This window comes from Oncorhynchus masou, chromosome 24 (genome assembly GCF_036934945.1).
Source record: "Oncorhynchus masou masou isolate Uvic2021 chromosome 24, UVic_Omas_1.1, whole genome shotgun sequence".
Taxonomy (NCBI): Eukaryota; Metazoa; Chordata; class Actinopteri; order Salmoniformes; family Salmonidae; genus Oncorhynchus; species Oncorhynchus masou.
In genome coordinates this window covers 75815473-75839041 of record NC_088235.1, presented here as the reverse complement: position 1 = coordinate 75839041, position 23569 = coordinate 75815473, and the positions used below count along the sequence as shown (strand labels likewise).

General features: G+C 42.8%; 1 protein-coding gene across 2 annotated transcripts; it reads right to left on the bottom strand.

The window, feature by feature from the left end:
- Nucleotides 1-144: 144 nt before the first annotated feature.
- Nucleotides 145-8253, bottom strand: LOC135512661 (amyloid-beta A4 precursor protein-binding family A member 3-like). 2 transcript variants are annotated; one of them, XM_064934910.1, is made up of 11 exons: nt 8055-8253; nt 6334-7724; nt 6167-6197; nt 5937-6082; nt 5259-5345; nt 4489-4677; nt 3763-3942; nt 2997-3209; nt 2425-2544; nt 1878-2018; nt 145-1707 (listed from the first exon to the last, which is right to left on the bottom strand). In XM_064934910.1, exons 2-11 carry the CDS (start codon nt 7402-7404, stop codon nt 1636-1638), a joined length of 2250 nt encoding a protein of 749 aa, XP_064790982.1. In that variant the 5' UTR covers nt 7405-7724; nt 8055-8253; the 3' UTR covers nt 145-1635. The 2 variants fall into 2 exon arrangements, with proteins under 2 accessions (XP_064790982.1, XP_064790981.1); XM_064934909.1 differs by having other exon boundaries at nt 6334-8253.
- Between the last annotated feature and the right edge of the window lie 15316 nt (nt 8254-23569).

The window sequence follows — 23569 nt, the reverse complement described above, 5'->3', positions numbered from 1 at the left end:
TTAGTTTTTTTTGTAGACGCCTTCCTTTAAAAAATAGAAAACATTCTGCATCACATATTGCATGCACACAACATTCAACAGGACTTGTGTTCGCAAAATAATTAGTGGCACTGCAGTATACAACTGATTTCAATATTGGAGTGATTAAATAATTAAGACAATTTTATTCCGTTGCACAACGTTTCGAAACATTCGCTATTGTGTGCCCTTAATACATGACCCTGGTACTCACCTGTGGTGGTTAATGTGTCCGGGCCATATCCCCATCACAGAAATGATGTACACAACTGCAATCATTAAAAATATACACAGTAAGTGTAAAAAACATTAAGAGCACCTTCCTAATATTGAGTTGCAGCACCTTTTGCCCTCAGAACAGCCGTAATTTGTCAGGCATGGACTCTACAAGGTGTCAAATTGGCTGGGCGTCCTTTCTTGGTGGACCATTCTTGATACCCATGGAAAAGCTGTTGAGCGTTTCCCTGTTCAAAAGCCCCTTAAATCTTTTTTCTTGCCCATTCACCCTCTGAATGGCACACATACACAATCAATGTCTCAATAGTCTCAAGGCTTAAAATCCTTATTTAACCTGTTTCCTCCCCTTCATCTTTCTACACTGATTTGAAATGGATTTAACAAGTGACATCAATAAGGGATCATAGCTTTCACCTGGACTCATCTGGTCAGCCTATGTCATGGAAAGAGCAGGTGTCCTTAAGCTTTTGTACACTCAGTGTATATCTCTAACACTTAAGGCAGTTACCTTTGATTCTGAAAATACAGAACTAAATTCTGAATTCTTCCAGGCACTGAAATGGGAACAATAGAGAATGGCATGCACAACGTAAAATCTTTCGGCATATTAATAGTACACTGTTCGGAGATACACAATAACAATGTAATACTGATGTAGTAGTCGCTTGTTGATGTGCATGTTACTCAATGACATTGTCTAGAGGTGGGAAGCACGTAATGACGAGACAAACGGACCAGCTTTCATAAATTAGGTTCCTCTCCGTGAATTCAAGTTCCACTGAGCTGAGGCACATTGGCAACTAAAGAATGGCGGTGGAAGTAATTAATTGCAGGTACTCATGCTTTTCCTGTTCGGAAAGATAATTAGTATGGTAGTAAGATAACCTCACTTTTCCTATTGACGATCTCAGTTATCTGCTTTAACATTTCATAAATATAAACAAGAGATGTATTAACAATTCTATCTTTGAAAACATTTGCTGTATCATCCTGATATTCTAACATACATCATAAAATATTCTGTTCACGTGGATAACCCCATTATGTAGGGGTAGCCTGGTGGTTAGAGCGTTGGACGAGTAACCGAAAGGTTGCAAGTTCATATCCCCGAGCTGACAAGGTACAAATCTGTCGTTCTGCCCCTGTTCCTAGGCCGACATTGAAAATAAGAATTTGTTCTTAACTGACATGCCTAGTTAAATAAAGGTAAAATATATATATATATATATGTAAATGTTCAGTGGTGTATCAATAGCCAGGTGATACAGTCCAATTGCATAGTCCAATTTGAGGCTGCGTGTGTGCATGTGTATAGCTTCCAAATGGTATTCTTCCTTGTTTGCTTCTGAGAGCACAGGCAGCATTCTCTCCTCCGTTCTCTCAGAGAAATACTGGAGTTTCTTGTCCCGTTAGAAGGCGATATGTAGAGGCTGGCATGGTCTTCAAGTGAATCTGTTCAGAAAGACGAACACAGCCATGAATGACAAAGCTAATATTTTTGACCAATTAATTTACTTATTGAGTAATGTTCTGTCAATACAGAGAAAGTTAGATTTATGAAATGAAAGTCAGTGTGATATCTAGTGCTTCTGATCGGAGTTGGTGTTGAATTCCTCTCTCACCTCCCCGACTGCGTCAGTCAAAATGTGGATGATCTTCTCGTGAGGAGTGGCTACCACACTCTGCCCATTAATTTCAATGATGCGGTGTCCGACCCGGATGCCCCCTCTCTCTGCGATCCCTCCACGCATCAAACTGCAGATCTGCTCAAGGCAACAGTAGGATGAGAAAGATAGAAAATACAGATTAAAAGATAAGTGAGAGAGTTGAGGTGAGGTGAGTGAAAGTGGACAATTGACAATTTTAGCTTGACTACTATAGAGTTCCTAAAATGAATGCCGCACATCTACTATTCAGTCTAAAATGCTGTTACAGACCACATTAATTTAAGATTCACTTTTATCTTTATTCCAGACCATGTTCACTGTGATAAATGAAAATAACCTCAAATTAATACTACTCACTATTGATTGGACTGGGCCTTAGCAAAAAATAAAATAATAATAATCATAAATAAAACATGAATGTTGGATCCTGTTTGGGGATTCTGTCTGGCAGTTGTATTCATACAAGTTTGTAGAGTAAAATAATAAAGCAACTGTCACTTACAATCCCGTCCTCTACACTGAAGCCCAACTGAAATTCTGGGTCCGGTCGCTTGATAATTGCCATGGTGACGGGAGGGCAGTGAACGATACTGAGCTTCACCTCTGCTTGGTTTTTTAAATCCTTTCACAAAAACAAAAGTGGAAAATACATAATACAAATACTAGAAAGATGTCTGCCAACGTATAGTAAATGTCTGCAAAGATAAATGTCTCTGTCACCTTAAAGTACCTGTTCACTATCCCTATGCATTCTGTGCTTCTTAGATAATGAAAGACATTCACAGAATGAGAGGAGTATTGTGTGTGTGTGTCTGTGCATGGAATACATTTAACAAAACAACATTAGGTGACAAAATGCAACAACCTGCCATCAGGTCCAACCTCATGCCGAAATAATACCTGGAATGCAAACAAACCACCCATTCTTCTTCCTCTCCACATATCACACGCATCAGTCTCTATGAATTCAGCAATACAGCACCATCTAGAGTACATTCTAGGAACTATACAATAGACAGCCAAGACAGCTCACAGGAAAGAATGAAACAGGCACAGACACAGTCCCCCTCTTACCCTTATTATACTCTGGCAGGTGGCTATGGGGAGGCCCACCAGGCTAGTGCCATTGACTGACATGATGCGGTCTCCTATGCTGAGGGCACCGCAGCGTTCTGCAGGACCACCGTGGAGCAGGTTGGCCACCACCACCGTGGGCAGAATGGAGCCCCAGCCCGACTCCACCACAGCCACCCCCACTATCTCCCTGGGAGCCTTGGAGATGGACACCTGGACACAGACAGTAGGGAGATGGTTTAAGAGAATGGGGGGATTTCATGGGTGGTGTTCAGTAGGGAAACGCTGTAGCAAAACGTTTTGCAATTGAAAACAAAAAACTATGTCCTTATTGGAAAAGTTCAGGTATTAACTCACTCCATTTCAAAACGTTTTTTCCCCAACTGAACACAACGTTAATGTACATTCCACTTAAGACAGATCATGAAATGTATGGATCTGTTTCAATACTGTCTTGAGCGAGATAGGAAGTGCTTGTTGCATAGTGTACAACCAGCAAATATCTATTTAGTTTATGAAGGCCAACATTTAACTCCATGCACAACCAAATGTTAACATAAAACAGATTTCATAGGCTCCTGGTTGATGGTTAAATCGCCACTGACTGCGTTCGATACGCGAACATGAGTCAATTAGATCAAGAGTAAAAACAGATGCTTAACTAGGCTAAAGGGAGGAGGAATACTGCATTTATAGGCCGACACTAAAATGGAAACTCTGGCTGGTAATAACAACATGGTGCTGAAATACTGACGGGTTTCTGTACCTCTCTGATGTTATCTGAATCCGAGAAGTGTACTAGGTCTCCGTTATAGTGCTCCTGTGTCCCCAGGTAGTCACTGTACTCGCTGGGCCTCAGCTCACTGGCCTTGATGCCGTTGGCATGGAGGAACTGCTGGTAAGCCACACCAAAGGCCTGGCCAATCGCCTGAGCGATCACCTGGGCCTGCATGCAGGAGAGACACAGTGAGTCAGTGGGCATGTTCAAACGTGTCCCAGCCTGGCAGGTAAGAGTACGATAATCCTTGTCATATAACAATATGGCAATCCTGTTCCTCCTCACAATCTTACAGAGCGTTTCTAGTTGTCAAAATAGGCTGTGGCTAACCATCAAGATATGGCCCATTGGTTTACCTCAATCCTAATATTAAACCTCACCATAATCTATCCCAAATTCTAACCTAACCATAACAGTAATGAACTGCTAATTTCCTCTTGTTTAACAACTCCTGGCATGGAAAAGTAACCTGGGTGCCAGGCTGTTTGTTTTTGTGTTCAACAAAGCTCCGCTACCTAGTTACATGGCAAGTACTGATGGCTCAAGTACTGTAGAAAAAGACTGGCACTGGGAATAAAACATATATATATATTTTTCTTTCCCCCCCCTTCTTCTAACCAGTGCAACATAATCTGATTATTTTCAACAACAAAAAAATCCCCACAGAAAACCAATTGGACATAATGCTGTATGGTTTCTGATTGAATGACTTACCTCGTCAGAGTTGAACACATGGCAGATCATGCAGCACTTTTTCTGTGGCCCGGGGGAGTTGACCCCAGCAGGGTTCCCCTCCTGGCCCTTACGCCCCCCGGCCGGCTTCCTGCGGGCCATCAGGACCACGATGCTGCCGATGTCTGCGATGTAGGAGATCATCTGGAGAGGATGGTCCATCATGGCCTCCTGTAGGTGGAACAGAAGGGATGAATGTGTGGAGGAAACATGTAACTGTTCACTAACACTTTCATGTAAGTTAACTAATACGTTAATGTTACTGAGGCAATGATTTTTGGTAAAAGAATGTGAAAAAAATCCATGATGGACCCATTCTCACTAGGTCTAACAACGAAGAGGGCTTGGTTAGTCTAAGGCTGCATTTACACAGGCAGCCCAATTCGGATATTTCTTTCACTAATTGGTATTTTGTCCAATTAGATCAGCTCTGAAAATCTGAAAAAGATCTGATATGAAAATATCTGATGTAATTGGTCAAAATACCAATTAGTAGATAAAAATTACTAGAATTGGGCTTCCTCTGAACACAGCCTAACAGCACCCACTATATATCTAGACGCAGTCAGCCATGCAGAAGGGAGCAAGCTGACAAACTGACCCACTTTGATTCTCTTTACTATTCAACTGTACAGGACGAGTTTGACTCAAATTAGAGACACTGCTATTCAAGGAATGACCTTCAACTACTTTGTCATCCATTCAAACCACGTCATGCTCGGCTGATTGTGTCAGTGGCAGCAGTTGCCTACCTGTGTGTTTGCGCTGAGGACTTTGATGCGCTGAGTGGAGATGAAGAGATCCACCTCGGTCATAGGCTGAGACTCTCCCTCTGGGGCCTGGAGTAAGACAAGAGCAAACCTTTTGATGATACTTTTTAAAGCAGATCACCCATTCTTGGCAGAATGGTCTGAGCCATTCTGCCACATCTGGTCTATTGGCCCTCCCATCCTTATGAGACCAGTTTCACACTCATCCCAGTCGAAGCTCTTCTCTGTCCTGGCATCCTAAGGAAGGAACAAGCTTCCCCCTAATGTCAGTACACTCCCAGTCCATCTTCCGTAACGGCTGAAAACCTACCTCTTCAAACAGAATCTTAAATAATCCCACAGTCCCCCCCCAAAGAAGAACAAACACCTTACCATTGCACTTGCCTTTCCTGCACTAACACTTGCATTTATCTTTTCATACTATCATTGACTTTGCTTTATTGATGAAAATGTTTACTTACTATGATCGTAGCAACACCCCATAGCAAGAAATATAACCCGCAAACGAATCTGTCACAGCGTACTCTTACCCCAGCGGTCCTCAAACCACTGTGATATGAGATTTTTCTTAGCTAGCTACCTTAAGATTAATGCACTTACTGTACGTTGCTCTGGATAACAGCGTCTGCTAAATGACTACAATGTAAAATGAAAACTCACTTTGATCCTGTCCACAGCCTCCTGGGCCTGTTTCATTCGAGCGTTGGTAGAGGGGTTCTTGTCAGACTTGAGCTGGGTGGAGCCCAGGTACTTGGCCCCAAATATGACCCCATCCAGGAGGTCATTTGGATCACAGGGGCCAGGCACTGACAGAAACGCATTACTATTATTATTTAAGAGTCCAATGAGAGAAGCATAGAAGTTTTACATACAGCCTAAATTGAGATTACCGTCTTTATAGGCTGGGCGGTCCTCTGCGCCCTGTAAATGAAGAGGTTAGTGATTACTGAACAAAGTGAAAGACACAGCTCATTTGAACCAATCATCAGCAAAGTAATATACACTAATAACACCACCATTCATCATTGATAACCATATTTTAGCATGTCAAACTTACCCGCTGACTGTTCTCTGCAGAGTCTACATCCGGAGGCTCCTCCCTTAACTTCATCCATACGGGCTCTGGGACCTCGTCCTCCGGGAAAGACTCCACGGAGTCATCCCTGTGGCGCAGCCGCCAGCCGTTCCCAAAGTGTTCCCAGAACCTTTCGCCATCCTCCTGGTTGTAGGAGACCGACACCACCGCGTCCATCTCCCCTCTCCGGGCCATGTAAGGAGGAACCTTGATGTCAGAGGAACTGGGCTGGGAAGCCCATATCTCTGTACACTCCAACATCCCTAATAGGTCTCTCTGGTTACTCTCTGAGAAAAGCATCTCCGAGGCCTGTTTCGGGTTCTGCTCTGGGTCTGGCAGCAATGGGCTGATGTCCATCAACAGAGATGGGCCTGGAGGCTCAAATAAGAATTCTGATGGTGGTGGTGTAGGGTCAGAGGTTGAGTCCCTGGGGAGAGGGCTTTCTCCAATGACCTGGAGTCGGTTTAGCAGGTGGTGGATCCGCGTGTGGTCTTTGTCACCTGTTCTCCTGATCTCAACCTTCTCCTCCATCGCATCCCCCACCTCTCCTCCCTCTTTGCTGGGATCCAGAACCTGTTTGGTTGGGGTGTTATCCTCAGGAGCATAGTCGATTAGCTCCTCCTGGCTAACTACCAGAGAAGAAGCTGCAGTGTCACTGGTGTACAAGGGAGGTAGGGACTCACTTAATCTGTCCTCTAAACTGTCCACAGGGACCAAGGAGGGAGGGAAGCTAGGGTCGTCTATCTCTTCCACTGAACCTGCTTCACTGGAGTCGTCTGACCTCCAGTCCAGAGGAGGGGGCTCTATTAGGTTAAAGGAGTCCAGGTCTTCTGATTCAGGGTAAGAAGTAGCTCTAGAGAACTGGCTTTGGCTGTCTGACTCATCTACAGCAGGTCCACCACAAGCAGTGTTCTCCTGTTGAGCTGAAGGTGAGGAAACGGTTTGTTTCTCCTCGTTTCCAGCAGGGCAATTACCAGCCTCCATTTTGTGGATAAGAGCACGGATCATAGGCAGCACATCACCAGGTTGAAATGATGGAGACTCCACATACATACAAGTCCCTTTCAATGCCTAGTAGGGTGTTTCTGCAATTTCTAGGGGTAACTGTCGGAAGTTGGTATTTTGTCACTGTGAAAGTAGACCGTTTTTGCATTCACCACTTCTTGTGCAGGGGAATAATAAGAACAACCACTCTTTTTTTTTAGTCTCTTCATTGACCTATGTCCATCAAGATAGCAGTGCTATTGCCTCAGGCTCAAAGTACATGTCATTGTCATGCGTGTCACCAATATAGAAAGTACCCTTTGTGCATTCAGCCTATGATAATATGGTATGGTTAATTTGTATTGGGCTATTAATAACATTTGATCCATCTGTAACAAAATTACCAGTAAAAGAGCTATAACCAATAAAACATTGCATACGTGATTATGATCATGGTGAGCTACTCACTTTAAAAAAAATACAAGACTCCAATCTTCTGAAAATAATTACAGAGAAAACACATTATATGCTGGCAGTGCTGCTAGAGAAATTACAGTAGCTGGATTGTCATTGCAGCTTGGATCACCCGAGCTAATTTGCTAATTTACAGTCAAGAAGCGTCACTAAATAAGCTATCTCCCTGCTGGTTTGCCAATTACGAGACATTGAGGACAATATTGGCATTACCAACATAAATCTGACATGATCCAGATGCTCACCCGGTTAAATTCTGGATCCGATGACTGACAACTGGTTGAATTGAACTGTCACGGATGAAGTTTACTTGTTTGGGAACTCAGCACCAAAACAGAGAAGTCAGCAATGCAAGTCAGCTGATAGTATTAGCTACAAATGTAACAGCATTTTCATAAGTACATTTGCTGAACGCGAATACACACCACTTTACGGTACCGCGTGTTTTCTGGTAGGGGGAACAGTGTCGGGTGCACTGTCATGCAGAGACAGAGACGATAGCTACAAATCATTCAAAGAAAACAGTTTGAAGCACATCTATTAAATCTTCCATATTCCAAATTATACCAAACATTTTCTTTCATTTTCGTGACTAAAAATTACTTTGATATCGCGGGTAAAATGAGGCTGCAGAGGCTGCAGTAGCCTAAGGGTGGTGCTGTTTATGAAATGTTAAATTGTCAAAACACACACACACACACCTTCACAGCAAGATCGAAGTAAGCCTGATATGTTTTTTGTTGTTGTAGAGAATTCATCCATGTGATGACCATTTCAAACCATACGATGCCAACTTAAAATATGGGTTAATATAATTGGTTATTCTATATTACAGTGAACTTTTAAGGAAGATAATAAAACATTTTGTTGGCGCTGTTTCTATTTCTCCAATTGCACCCTGTGTGGCTGGAGTAAAAAAAAGGAATAAATGAGTGGCACCTTTATCTGGAAGACCTCCAATTCCATGAAATAGAATGACCTGGTGAAAGCTGGGATACTTATTGCGTGGCAGTTTGATGTTGTAGGGTGTTTTAGTTTCAGACATAATGCCCATTGATACTAGTAGATGCACATTTGAATGCCACATAATATCTGAACGTCATTGCCAATCAGGTGCGTCCCTTTATTGCAGCAATGTATCTATCTGCCGATGGGTTTGTTCCACTGGATATTACTTTATGCCACAAGGCTAGGGTAGGATTCATAATTAATGGTTCCAGCAAGAATATACCATGAAGGGATGCATTTGATCGACAACGAAGTTCAGATAGCCTGTTGCCTTTGCATGTTGTTTTACTGGTATCGTTGGTCCCTATGTGTGCCATAAAAACACATTTCAAAAACGTGTTTTTTCTTACTTCTTATGGCTGCATGGGGCAGTACTGAATAGCTTGGATGAAAAGGTGCCAGAGGTGCCCAGTGTAAACTGCCTGCTCCTCAGTCCCAGTTGCTAATATATGCATATTATTATTAGTATTGTATAGAAAACACTCTGACGTTTCTAAAACTGTTTGAATGATGTCTGTGAGTATAACAGAAATCATATGGCAGGCAAAAACCTGAGAAAAAAATCCAACTCGTGGTGGGAAATCTGAGGTTGTTCGATTTTCAACTCAGTCCCTATTGAAGTTACAGTGGGATATTGGTCATCTTGCACTTCCCAAGGCTTCCACTAGATGTCAACTGTCTTTAGAAACTTGTTTGAGGCTTCTACTGTGAAGTGGGGCCGAATGAGAGTGGATTGAGTCAGAGGTCTGGCAGCAGTCACGCACTGGTCACGCGCATTTCACATGAGGGGTATCTCCTGTTCCTTTGCTTTTCTGAAGACAAAGGAATTCTCCGGTTGGAATATTTATTGAAGCTTTATATTAAAAACATCCTAAAGATTGATTCCATACATCGTTTGACAAGTTTCTATGGTCTGTAACGGAACATTTTGACATTCCGTCTGCAACTAGTGAACGCGCTTCGTGAGTTTTGATTTGTTTACCAAATGCGCTAACAAAAGTAGCTATTTGGACATAAATGATGGACATTACCGAACAAATGAAACATATATTGTGGACCTGGGATTCCTGGGAGTGCATTCTGATGAAGATCATCAAAGATAAGTGAATATTTATAATGTTATTTCTGACTTCTGTTGACTCTAACATGGCGGATATATGTATTTGTTCTCTGACCGCTGTTCTCAGATTATAGCATGGTTTGCTTTTTCCATAATGCTTTTTTGAAATCTGACACAGCGGTTGCATTAAGGAGAAGTATATCTTTAATTCCATGTATTTTCATCAACATTTATGATGAGTATTTCTGTAAATTGATGTGGCTCTCTAAAAATTCACCGGATGTTTTTGGAACTACTGAACATAACGCACCCGATGTATACGGAGATTTTTACAGAACAAAACATACATGTATTGTGTAACATGAAGTCATATGAGTGTCATCTGATGAAGATCATCAAAGGTTAGTGATTCATTTGATCTCTATTTGTGCTTTTTGTGACTCCTCTCTTTGATGGAAAAATGGCTGTGTTTTCTGTGGCTTGGCTCTGACCTAACATAATAATTTGTGGTGCTTTTGCTGTAAAGCCTATTTGAAATCTGACACTTTGAATTAAAAACAAGATTACCTTTAAAATGGAATAAGATACTTGTATGCTTGAGGAATTTTAATTATGAGATTTCTGTTGTTTTGAATTTGGCGCCCTGCACTTTCACTGGCTGTTGTCATATCGATCCCATTAACAGGATTGCAGCCCTAAAGGTAACACAAATCAGCATACGCTATCAACCAAAATAGCCTGGCATGGTAATTACAATATAAAAACTTGAAACACAGTGAAGTCAACTAAAAATAGGTTTGTTATTGTTTTGAAAGAACAAAAAACAAATAAATCTTAAAATTAACCAAATAAATTGCTTAATTTAGAAATACATCACAGTGTGGTTTCATCTACGTACCTTATATGCAAAATACAATACATACTCTACGTGTCTTGAGTCCTTGTGTTCTCTCAGAAGAGCAGTGTGTGTTTCCTGGTACACTACATGACCAAAAGTATGTGGACACCTGCTCCTCGAACATCTCGTTCCAAAATCATCGGCATTAATATGGAGTTGGTCCCCCCGTTGCTGCTATAACAGCCTCCACTTTTCTGGGAAGGATTTGATGGGGTTGAAGACAGGGCTCTGTGCAGGCCAGTCAAGTTGTTCCACACCGATCTCTGTATGGACCTCACTTTGTGCATGGGACATTTTCATGCTGAAACAGGGAAGAGCCTTCCCCAAACTGTTGCCACAAAGTTGGAAGCACAGAATTGTCTAGAATGTCATTGTATGATGTAGCGTTAAGATTTCACTTCAGTGGAACTAAAGGGCCTAGCCCGAACAATGAAAAACAGCTCCAGACCATTATTCCTCCTCCGCCAAACTTTACAGTTGGCACTATGCATTGGGGCAGGTAGCGTTTTTCTGGCATCCACAAAACCCTAACCCATCCGTCGGACTGCCAAATTTGTGAAGCGCGTTTCCACTGCTCCAGAGTCCATGGGGGCGAGCTTTACAGCACTCCAGCCGACACTCAGCATTGTACATGGTGGTCTTAGGCTTGTGTGCGGCTGCTCGGCCATGGAAACCCATTTCATAACAGTTCTTGTGCTGACATTGCTTCCAGAATCAGTTTGGAGTTTGATAATGAGTGTTGCAACCGAGGACAGATGATTTTTTACATGTTACGTGCTTCATTACTTGGCAGGTCCGCTCTGTGCGCTTGTGAGGCCCACACCTTTGCGGCTGAGTTGTTGCTGCTCCTAGACGTTTCCACTTCACAATAACAGCCCTTACAGTTGACCGGGACAGCTCTAGCAGGACATACATTTGACGACCTGACTTGTTGGAAAGGTGGCATCCTATGACTGTGCCACGTTGAAAGTCACTAAGCTCTTCAGTAAGGTAATTCCACTGCCAATGTTTGTCTATGGAGATCGCATGGCTGTGTGCTGGATTTATACACCTGTCAGCAACTGGTGTGGCTGAAATAGCCAAATCCACTCATTTGAAGGGGTGTCCACATACTATTGTATCATCCAGCTCTGTTAGATGCATTGGAAGACGGATGTGCTTCAGGTCCCACTGGCTCTTTTCCATCACTGCTTAGGAGGGTTGTTAATTACCATGCTATAGTTTATTCAATATTATCTTACTCATCTTTGTAAACTAGAAAATGTTTACTATCCATTTTTACTGTGTTAAAATCGGCTTATGTTGGCTCAAAGTTGTTATATACAGTAAAATATTATTTTTCATATCTTTTAGCTGGCCTACTAGTGGCATGTCATGCTTTGCAATGTTAATGACTATGGATTAGTGATCTGATACTGGCAGATGTAAGAAAATGTTCACCATCCATTTTGACTGTGTTAAGCTTGAATTATGTTAGCTCAAAGTTCACTGTAATGTACAGTAAACTAGTGTTTTTCCAACGTTGACACTGACACGATATGGGTATGTTATGCTTTGCAATGTGAATGACAATGCATTCGTGATGTACTAGTGGCAGATGTGACAAAATGTTTACCATCCATTTTCGTAGGCCTACAGACATGAGCATATCAGAACCACTGTACACGAGTGTCGACAACCTTTACAAACAGATTATGCCGAGTTAACGGAAGAATCCTGCGCTGCCAGTACTGACACAACATTGATAACATTAAACAAGTCGCTGTCCAGGTGCAGATGTACCAAGCACTTTAACCTGCGTCTTTGGAGGAGGTGGCCATGGTGCTGAAACATCTGTGAGGACCGGTGATTAAAGGAGGCTGTCCTCCGCTTCTCTCCAATCGTGACGACAAACAAACGATTGATTAAGACGTAGGCCTATTAGCAGATCATTTTCAAATCTTTTATATAAAAATGAACTATTATCACACTATTTTGCCTTATTCACCATATCAAAATGGTGAATGGTGCTATGTTCAGTTGAAGTCGGAAGTTTACATACACTTAGGTTGGAGTCATTAAAACTTGTTTTTCAACCACTCCCGAAATTTCTTGTTAATTAAGAAACTATAGTTTTGGCAAGTCAGTTAGGACATTACTTTGTGCATGACAATTAATTTTTCCAACAATTGAATACAGATAGATTATTTCACTTACAATTCACTTTATCACAATTCCAGTAGGTCAGAAGTTTACATACACTAAGTTGACTGTGCCTTTAAACAGCTTGGAAAATTCCAGATAATGGAGTCATGGCTTTAGATGCTTCTGATAGGCTAATTGACATAATTTGAGTCAATTGGAGGTGTACCTGTGGATGTATTTCAAGGCCTACCTTCACACTCAGTGTCTCTGCTTGACATCATGGGAAAATCAAAAGAAATCAGCCAAGACCTCAGAGAAAAAATTGTACACCTCCACAATTCTGGTTCATCCTTGAGAACAATTTCCAAACCCCTGAAGGTACCATGTTCATCTGTACAAACAATAGTATGCAAGTATAAACATTATGGGACCACGCAGCCGTCATACCGCTCAGGAAGGAGATGCGTTCTGTCTCCTAGAGATGAACGTACTTTGCTGAGAAAGGTGCAAATCAATCCCAGAACAACAACAAAGGACCTTGTGAAGATACTGGAGGAAACAGGTACAAAAGTATCTATATCCACCGTAAAATGAGTCCTATATCAATATAACCTGAAAGGCCGCTCAGCAAGGAAGAAGCCACTGCTCCAAAACCGCCATAAAAAAGCCAGACTATGGTTTGCAACTGCACATAGGGACAAAGATCATACTTTTTGGAGAAATGTCCTCTGGTCTGATGAAACAAAAATAGAACTGTTTGGCCATAATGACCATCATTATGTTTGGAGGAAAAAGGGGGAGGCTTGCAAGCCGAATAACACCATCCCAACCGTGAAGCACGGGGGTGGCAGCATCATGTTGTGGAGGTGCTTTGCTGCAGGAGGGACTGGTGCACTTCACAAAATAGATGGCTTCATGAGGAAGGAAAACTATGTGGATATATTGAAGCAACATCTCAAGACATCAGTCAGGAAGTTAAAGCTTGGTCGCAAATGGGTCTTCCAAATGGACAATGACTCCAAGCATACTTCCAAAGTTGTGGCAAAATGGCTTAAGGACAACAAAGTCAAGCTATTGGAGTGGCCATCACAAAGCCCTGACCTCAATCCTATAGACAATTTGTGGGCAGAACTGAAAAAGCGTGTGCGAGCAAGGAGGCCTACAAACCTGACTCAGTTACACCAGCTCTTTAAGGAGGAATGGGCCAAAATTCACCCAACTTATTGTGGGAAGCTTGTGGAAGACAACCTGAAACGTTTGACCCAAGTTAAACAATATAAAGGCAATGCTACCTAATACTAATTGAGTGTATGTAAACTTCTGACCCACTGGGAATGTGATGAAAGAAATAAAAGCTGAAATGAATAATTCTCTCAACTATTATTCGGACATTTCACATTCTTAAAATAAAGTGGTGATCCTAACTGACCTAAGACTGGGAATTGTTACTAGGATTAAATGTCAGGAATTGTGAAAAACTGAGTTTAAATTTATTTGGCTACGGTGTATGTAAACTGACTTCAACTGCATGTGTCTTCTTTGGCAGCGGCAGGGCAGTCAGTTGTGTTGGCGTGTCTCCTTCCTTTACTTAGCCATGCCTTCACATATGGTGAGGGGCTGAACAGCTGCAGTGGTGGACTGCTGCGTTTGAGGAAAAGCAGATTGGATAGATGGCTGACTGCAATTGCACTTCGCTTGCCTGTCAGGATGTCATTCATGCTGCTGAATTTACACTCGCATTTACTGGTGGATATGGCAATGGTTTCTACCGCCTTCAGAGGTGACAAGGAGACCTGCGTTTTTGTAGCTTTGGAATCATTGAACTATCGGAATCCCCGAACACTCTCCATCCCATCTACTCTGAACACTTCGCACAGGTGTCCCACTGCATTGTCTCCAAACTGAATGTCCAGTTCTTCAGGCCACAAGTCTGGATAGAGGACCTTCACGTCTTCAATTATCTCTCTCTATTTACCTGCTCTCATTGTCCATTGTGCTGATGTGGGAGGAGTGTGTTGGGGTGAACAACTTGGGAGTGAACACTTTATCTCTTCCTCTGTAGGACTTGAGCACTTTCACAAGCGACTGCAAGGTCTCTTGCATTATGTACCTCTAAACACAGCAGTCGTGGTCTGAAATTCAGGAGCACACAGCTTTGTTCACTTCAAATGTTAATCAAATTGATCCCGCCCGTGTTGAAAGCGTCAAAGTAATGATCTGTAAATGCACGTGACAGATGTGTAAACCTTCATCCTGAAAAAGATTACGAGTCACAACCTTGAGTGAAATACAGTACTATTTTTTTCACCTTTATTTAACCAGGTAAGCTAGTTGAGAACAAGTTCTCATTTACAACTGCGACCTGGCCAAGATAAAGCAAAGCAGTGCAACAGAAAAAACAACACAGAGTTACACATGGAATAAACAAGCATACAGTCAATAACACAATAGAAAAAAATAAGTCTATATACAGTTTGTGCAAATGGCATGAGGAGGTGAGGCAAGAAATAGGCCACAGTAGCAAAGTAATTACAATTTAGCAGATTAACACTGGAGTGATAGATGAGCAGATGATGGTGTGTAAGTAGTGATACTGGTGTGCAAAAGAGCAGCAAAGTAAATAAAAACAATATGGGGATGAGGAAGGTAGATTGGGTGGGCTATTTACAGATGGACTATGTACAGCTGCAGCGATCGGTTAGCTGCTCAGATAGTTGATGTTTAAAGTTAGTGAGGGAAATGTAAGTCTCCAGCTCCAGCGATTTTTGCAATTCGTTCCAGTCACTGGCAGCAGAGAACTGGAAGGAAAGGCGGCCAAAGGAAGTGTTGGCTTTGGGGATGAGTTTTACTAGGGTAAGTTTGGCAGCGTGAGTGAAGGAGGCTTTGTTGCGAAATAGAAAGCCGATTCTAGATTTGTTTTGGATTGGAGATGTTTGATATGAATCTGGGAGTTTACAGTCTAGACAGACACCTAGGTATTTGTAGTTGTCCACGTAGTCTAGGTCAGAACCGTCCAGAGTAGTGATAATAGTCTGGCGGGCAGGTGCGGGCAGTGAATGGTTGAAAAGCATGCATTTGGTTTTGCTAGCATTTAAGAGCAGTTGGAGGCCACAGAAGGAGTGTTGTATGGCATTGAAGCTCGTTTGGAGGTTAGTTAACACAGTGTCCAAAGAAGGGCCAAAGGTATACAGAATGGTGTCATCTGCGTAGAGGTGGATCAGGGAATCACCCGCAGCAAGAGCGACATCGTTGATATATACAGAGAAAAGAGTCGGCCCGATAATTGAACCCTGTTGTACCCCCATAGAGACTGCCAGAGGTCCGGACAACAGGCCCTCCGATTTTACACACTGAACTCTGTCTGCGAAGTAGTTGGTGAAGTAGATGGCTCTGAATGAACTTTATTTGACTCTTTGACTCTTTGCAAACTGGAATCCATATATCCTGATGCTGCATTCATTGTAGCTGGGGATTTTAACAAGGCTAATCTGAAAACAAGACTCCCTAAATTGTATCAGCATATCGATTGCGCAACCAGGGCTGGAAAAACCTTGGATCATTGCTATTCTAACTTCCGCGACGCATATAAGGCCCTGCCCCGCTCTCCTTTCGGAAAAGCTGACCACGACTCCATTTTGTTGATCCCTGCCTACAGACAGAAACTAAAACAAGAAGCTCCCGCGTTGAGGTCTGTTCAACGCTGGTCCGACCAATCGGATTCCACACTCCAAGACTGCTTCCATCACGTGGACTGGGATATGTTTCGTATTGCATCAAACAACAACATTGACGAATACGCTGATTCGGTGAGCGAGTTCATTAGAACGTGCGTTGAAGATGTCGTTCCCATAGCAACGATTAAAACATTCCCAAACCAGAAACCGTGGATTGATGGCAGCATTCGCGTGAAACTGAAAGCGCGAACCACTGCTTTTAATCAGGGCAAGGTGACCGGAAACATGACCGAATACAAACAGTGTAGCTATTCCCTCTGCAAGGCAATCAAACAAGCTAAGCGTCAGTATAGAGACAAAGTAGAATCTCAATTCAACGGCTCAGACACAAGAGGCATGTGGCAGGGTCTACAGTCAATCATGGATTACAAACCAGCCCCGTCACGGACCAGGATGTCTTGCTCCCAGGCAGACTAAATAACTTTTTTGCCCGCTTTGAGGACAATACAGTGCCACTGACACGGCCCGCAACCAAAACATGCGGACTCTCCTTCACTGCAGCCGACGTGGGGAAAACATTTAAAAGTGTCAACCCTCGCAAGGCTGCAGGCCCAGACGACATCCCCAGCCACGCCCTCAGAGCATGCGCAGACCAGCTGGCTGGTGTGTTTACGGACATATTCAATCAATCCCTATCCCACTCTGTTGTTCCCACATGCTTCAAGAGGGCCACCATTGTTCCTGTTCCCAAGAAAGCTAAGGTAACTGAGCTAAACGACTACCGCCATGTAGCACTCACTTCTGTCATCATGAAGTGCTTTGAGAGACTAGTCAAGGACCATATCACCTCGACCCTACCTGACACCCTAGACCCACTCCAATTTGCTTACTGCCCAAATAGGTCCACAGACGATGCAATCTCAAACACACTGCACACTGCCCTAACCCATCTGGACAAGAGGAATACCTATGTGAGAATGCTGTTCATCGACTACAGCTCAGCATTTAACACCATAGTGCCCTCCAAGCTTGTCATCAAGCTCGAGACCCTGGATCTCGACCCCGCCCTGTGCAACTGGGTACTGGACTTCCTGACGGGCTACCCCCAGGTGGTGAGTGTAGGCAACAACATCTCCACCCCGCTGATCCTCAACACTGGGGCCCCACAAGGATGCGTTCTGAGCCCTCTCCTGTACTCACTGTTCACCCACGGCTGCGTGGCCATGCACTCCTCCAACTCAATCATCAAGTTTGCGGACGACACAACAGTGGTAGGCTTGATTACCAACAACGACGAGACGGCCTACAGGGAGGAGGTGAGGGCCCTCGGAGTGTGGTGTCAGGAAAATAACCTCACACTCAACGTCAACAAAACTAAGGAGATGATTGTGGACTTCAGGAAACAGCAGAGGGAACACCCCCCTATCCACATCGATGGAACAGTAGTGGAGAGGGTAGTAAGTTTTAAGTTCCTTGGCATACACATCACAGAAAAACTGAATTGGTCCACCCACACAGACAGCATCGTGAAGAAGGCGCAGCAGCGCCTCTTCAACCTCAGGAGGCTGAAGAAATTCGGCTTGTCACCAAAAGCACTCAAACTTCTACAGATGCACAATCGAGAGCATCCTGTCGGGCTGTATCACCGTCTGGTACGGCAACTGCTCCGCCCACAACTGTAAGGCTCTCCAGAGGGTAGTGAGGTCTACACAACGCATCACCGGGGGCAAACTACCTGCCCTCCAGGACACCTACACCACCCGATGTCACAGGAAGGCCATAAAGATCATCAAGGACAACAACCACCTGAGCCACTGCCTGTTCACCCCGCTATCATCCAGAAGGCGAGGTCCGTACAGGTGCATCAAAGCTGGGACCGAGAGACTGAAAAACAGCTTCTATCTCAAGGCCATCAGGCTGTTAAACAGCCACCACTAACATTGAGTGGCTGCTGCCAACACACTGACTCAACTCCAGCCACTTTAATAATGGGAATTGATGGGAAATGATGTAAAATATATCACAATGCTACCTAATATAATGTTTACATACCCTACATTATTCATCTCATATCTTGAGCCTTCTTGGTTGGGCACTTTTAATGTAAATCTATGGCAGCACCCAAGGGGCTTGAACTTTCCTACTCTCCCTGTAGATTTTGTGGTGACATAGAGTCCCCATGAGTGACAGAACACTGAGCCAATCACGGCGCAACTAGAGAACATTATCAACCCCTATGCTCTGTATTTTCCGCTGGCTGCCCCACCACCACAGAAAGCACTGAGCTAGGCTGAAACACCTGTATTTTGGAGCTGCCTTACTCACGAAAGCAAAAAAGTTGTTTGTATGCAGCTTGGGGCGGCAGGGTAGCCTAGTGGTTAGAGCGTTGGACTAGTAACCGGAAGGTTGCAAGTTCAAACCCCCGAGCTGACAAGGTACAAATCTGTCGTTCTGCCCCTGAACAGGCAGTTAACCCACTGTTCCTAGGCCGTCATTGAAAATAAGAATTTGTTCTTAACTGACTTGCCTGGTTAAATAAAGGTAAATAAAATAAACTAAATTTTTTAAAACATTGTTTTCAAACTAATATGATAATAATGCCAAAATAACAAATAATTTCATCCAAACTGCTCGCATGCGTCAACGTGCGTCTGCTATTCCAGGCACTAAAGTAGAATTTGGTTCTAAAATTGAACTTGACTCTATTTTTGTTGCATGACGCATTGCAAGTCTCGCCTCTCCCATTGGTTTTTAGCTGTATATACCCACGTGAGAGATTGAAAGGTGAACTGAGGTCCACACTTCAGTCAAGTTGGTGGTGGTAATGCACCTCAAAGTTGGTTGCCAACCGCCATATGAAGTCCACAGAAAAAGAAGAAGAAGGCTGAAGAAGGAGAGATTACTAGAAACTAACTAGTTTTCCTCTTTTATCTGTGGATTAATTGTCGAGTAAGAGAACACACGATTTTGTGTGACCCAAAAAGGGTCCAAATTCTACAAAGATCTAGAAAAAAAGGACCTTGTGCATTTCAGGTAAGATAATGACCCAATGTTTATATCCCAGGACAAATTAGCTGGCAACAGTTAGCTAGCAACAGAAAGCTAGCTAGCTAAATGGCCATGAATGTTTAATGTGTTTCGACCTGTCCCCAAATGAATATAGTAGTTTCAGAGTTAATTTTGATATTGCAATATGCGTGTCCTGACATCCCGCAAAGCCTGGACTATTATTGTATTTGAACAGGAGGTGCTGCAGTGATTTTCAGCCAGGCTGCAGTAATAGAACACAAATTCAAATATTTACCTTGTGAAAAGGGGTAGTAGTCAAGCTAAGGAAAATATTTCACTTGGTCATTTCCATGAGTGCTTATAAATGAGTATAAATGCTTTATTGCCAACCAATTGTATGATTGATTGAATAAAATACAATTTTATTGGTCCCATACACATGGTTAGCAGATGTTGTTGCGAGTGGAGCAAAATGCTAACGCTTCTAGATCTGACAGTGCAGCAGTATCTAACAGGTAATAACTAACAATTCCACAGCAAAACCTAATACACACAATCTAGTAAAGGAATGGGATAAGACTATATAAATCTAAAATATATGGATGAACAGTGACAGAGTGGCTAAGATGCAATAGATAGTGTAGGATACAGTGTAGGATACAGTATATACATATGAGATAAGTAATGCGAGATATGAAAACATTCTTAAAGTGGCATTATTGAAGTAACTAGTGTTCCATTTATTAAAGTGGTCAATGATATCAAGTCTGTAGGTAGGCAGCCGCCTCTCTGTGCTAGTGATGGCTGTTTAACAATCTGAAGGCCTTGAGATAGAAGCTGTTTTTCAATCTCTCTGTCCACGCTTTGATGCACCTGTACTGACCATACCTTCTGGATGGAAGCGGGGTGAACAGGAAGTGGCTCGGGTGGTTATTGTCCTTGATCTTTTTTGCCTTCCTGTGACATCAGGTGTTTTAGGTGTCCTGGAGGGCAGGTAGTTTGCACCCAGTGATGCGTTGCGCAGACCGCACCACCCTCTGGAGAGCCCTTGCGGAGACAAACCACATTTTTTCAGCCTCCTGAGGATGAAGAGTCGCTGTTGTGCCTTCTTCACCACACTGTCTGTGTGCAGTTTATCTGTGATATGTACACCGAGGAACTTAAAACTTTCCACCTTCTCCACTGCTGTCCCATCGATGTGGATAGGGGGTGCTCCCTTTGCGGTTTCCTGTAGTCCACGATCATCTGTTTTGTTTTGCTGACATTGAGTGAGAGGTTATTGTCCTGACACCACACTCCAAGGGCCCTCACCACCTCCCTGTAGGCTGTCTCATCGTTGTTGGCAATCAAGCCTACCACTCCGGTGTCCTCTGCAAACTTGATGATTGAGTTGGAGTTGTGCATGGCCACGTAGTCATGGGTGAACAACACTCTACAACCAGCGCATCATCCGCTTCCAGTGCCAGTTTTTTTTCCAACGAGAGACTGGGCCGACGGAAGGGCGGAGGTGGTCATGGGCACGCACACCGACGAGATGCCGCACCCGACGGGGTAAGAAGAAACGACCACCAGAGGCAGAACCCACGGGACTGAGTGTCTTTAATTTATCAATACTTTAGCTCCCCTAATCGTGATATTTCTACTGAACGTACTACTAAGTTGCTCACCTGCACATACTCCGACTCCTTTTAGAAGTAAGAGTTATTTTGTACCTCCAGCCAATCGCAATCACTTTATTGAGACATATTGCAGACTCATTGAAAAAGATGTTGTTCATCTCCTTAAGAACAAACAGGAGTACATATCTTTACATCATTTACCTCAGGATGAAAAACAAGCTTTGCTTGATTTACAATCCGATACGTCAGTACTTATTCGTCCTGCTGATAAGGGTGGGTCGGTTGTACTCATGGATAGGACAGTTCATGTAAATGGGTGTCATAGACAACTGCTTGACAACACCTTTTACAAGAAACCCAGAAGTGACCCTACTGCCCAATTTCAGAACACGATCTTTACTGTCCTAGATGGGTATTTAAGTTCTGGTCAGATAACCAAAACATAACACAACTTTTTGGCTATTCAACACCCTAAAATTGCCACTTTCTATACTTTGCCGAAATTACACAAGAATGTTACAAAACCTCCAGGGCGCCCTATTGTAGCGGGCATTGATGCAGTAATGGTCCCTCTATTGACTTTTGTTGATTTTTTTATTTATTAGACCACTCACAGAACAGCTCCCCTCCTTTGTAAAGGACACCAGCAGTATGATCTCTATAATTGAATCTCTTGATCCCCTCCCTGATAATACTTTGTTAGTTACTTTGATGTTGAGCCGTAATACACAAATATTCCACATGAGGGCGGTAATTGAAGCTATGGAACATTTTCTTCTGCAACGTGACTCTAATGAACTACCTTCCAGTGCATGCATTATAACATTGGCTGAAATAGTACTCACACACAACTACTTCATGTTTCTAAGTGATTTCTTTATTCAGACGAAGGGTACTGCTATGATATCCCACATAGCTCATAACTAAGGTAATTTGTATGTGGGTTACATGGAGAAACAGTCCATTTTCAATCCTCTGAAACATATTTACTTGCCTAACATTATTATGTGGAAACGGTATATTGATTATATTTTTGTTCTATGGAGGGATGATGCAAAACAGCTCCAGGCGTTCTATGCTTTTTCTTAACTCTTGTTCTGAGCATCTGAGATTTACTATGCAATCTGACACACGTTAAATCAGTTTCCTTGATCTTCAGATCTTGTGTGAGGATAATGTTCTCTACGCTGATCTTTACAGGAAACCTACTGATCGTAACAGTTTGTTGAGGGCTGATAGTTGTCATCCACTTCCTTTGAAAAACAGTTTGCCCTACAGCCAATTCTGTCGAATCAAAATCATTCAGATTTCGACAGAAATATGGCTGAGTCGCAAAGAAAATTCAAGGAGAGGGGATACAATATTGGTCAGATTAATACTGCCATTGAGAATTAAAAACAAAACAAGACATGGCCTTTTCAAGGTCAGTCTCGCAAAAAGAAGCATTATTGCGTTCTAACTATCCGCTATTCAAAGTGCTCTGAACAAATTAAGGGAATCGTTCACAAACATTGGCACATTCTAAGATCCGATGACAGTATCGGCGATGTGTTTTCGGACCCTCCCTCGGTCGTATTCTCGCGGGGCAGGAATCTCAGAGATCAATTGGTAAACTCTCAAGATATCCCTGCACAACGTCTATTCGCGCCCTTTACTGGATGACAATTTCAAGTGTAATGTCTGTGCTTAATGTAATGGCAGTTATAAATGTAGATCCTTCAAAACACACCCAAACAGGGAAACAGATCCCAATTAAAGGTGTTATCACGTGCTCCACTAAGGCAGTTATTTGTCTTATAACGTGTTCTTGTGGTAAAAAATGATGTGGGTAAAACAAAGCGCGAATTAAAAGTACGAATCTCGGGGCATCGAAGCACCATTAAGTGCAAAAACTCGATTTACCCAGTTGCGGTACACTTTTTGGAATCTAACCACTCGATTACGTCCCTACGTTGTATTGGTATCGAACATGTCACCCTCCCTAGGAGAGGGATTTATTGTTCAAACGAGAGGCTACCCGTATCTTTAATTGAAAGACCCTTGCTACCTTCGGTCTCAACGTAGACTTTGATCTGAAGCCATTATTGTGATTTTGCTATTGTACATGTGTGTAGGTTTAAAATTGTATCTATGATCGTATGCTATCCATTTATGTTTTTGTATGCCATTTTAATATATGAGAATTAACCAATGATATCAGGCCACACCCGGCCATGATTACAGACACCTGTGTGTGTCCTTTGACACTATATAAACGAGTCACCCCGCAGTGATTGTCATTATACCCTGATGAAGACAGCGTGTCTGTCAAAACGTTGGATAGGTTATTAAATTATTGCATCTGAGTGCGGCTCTCCTTTAATTTCTC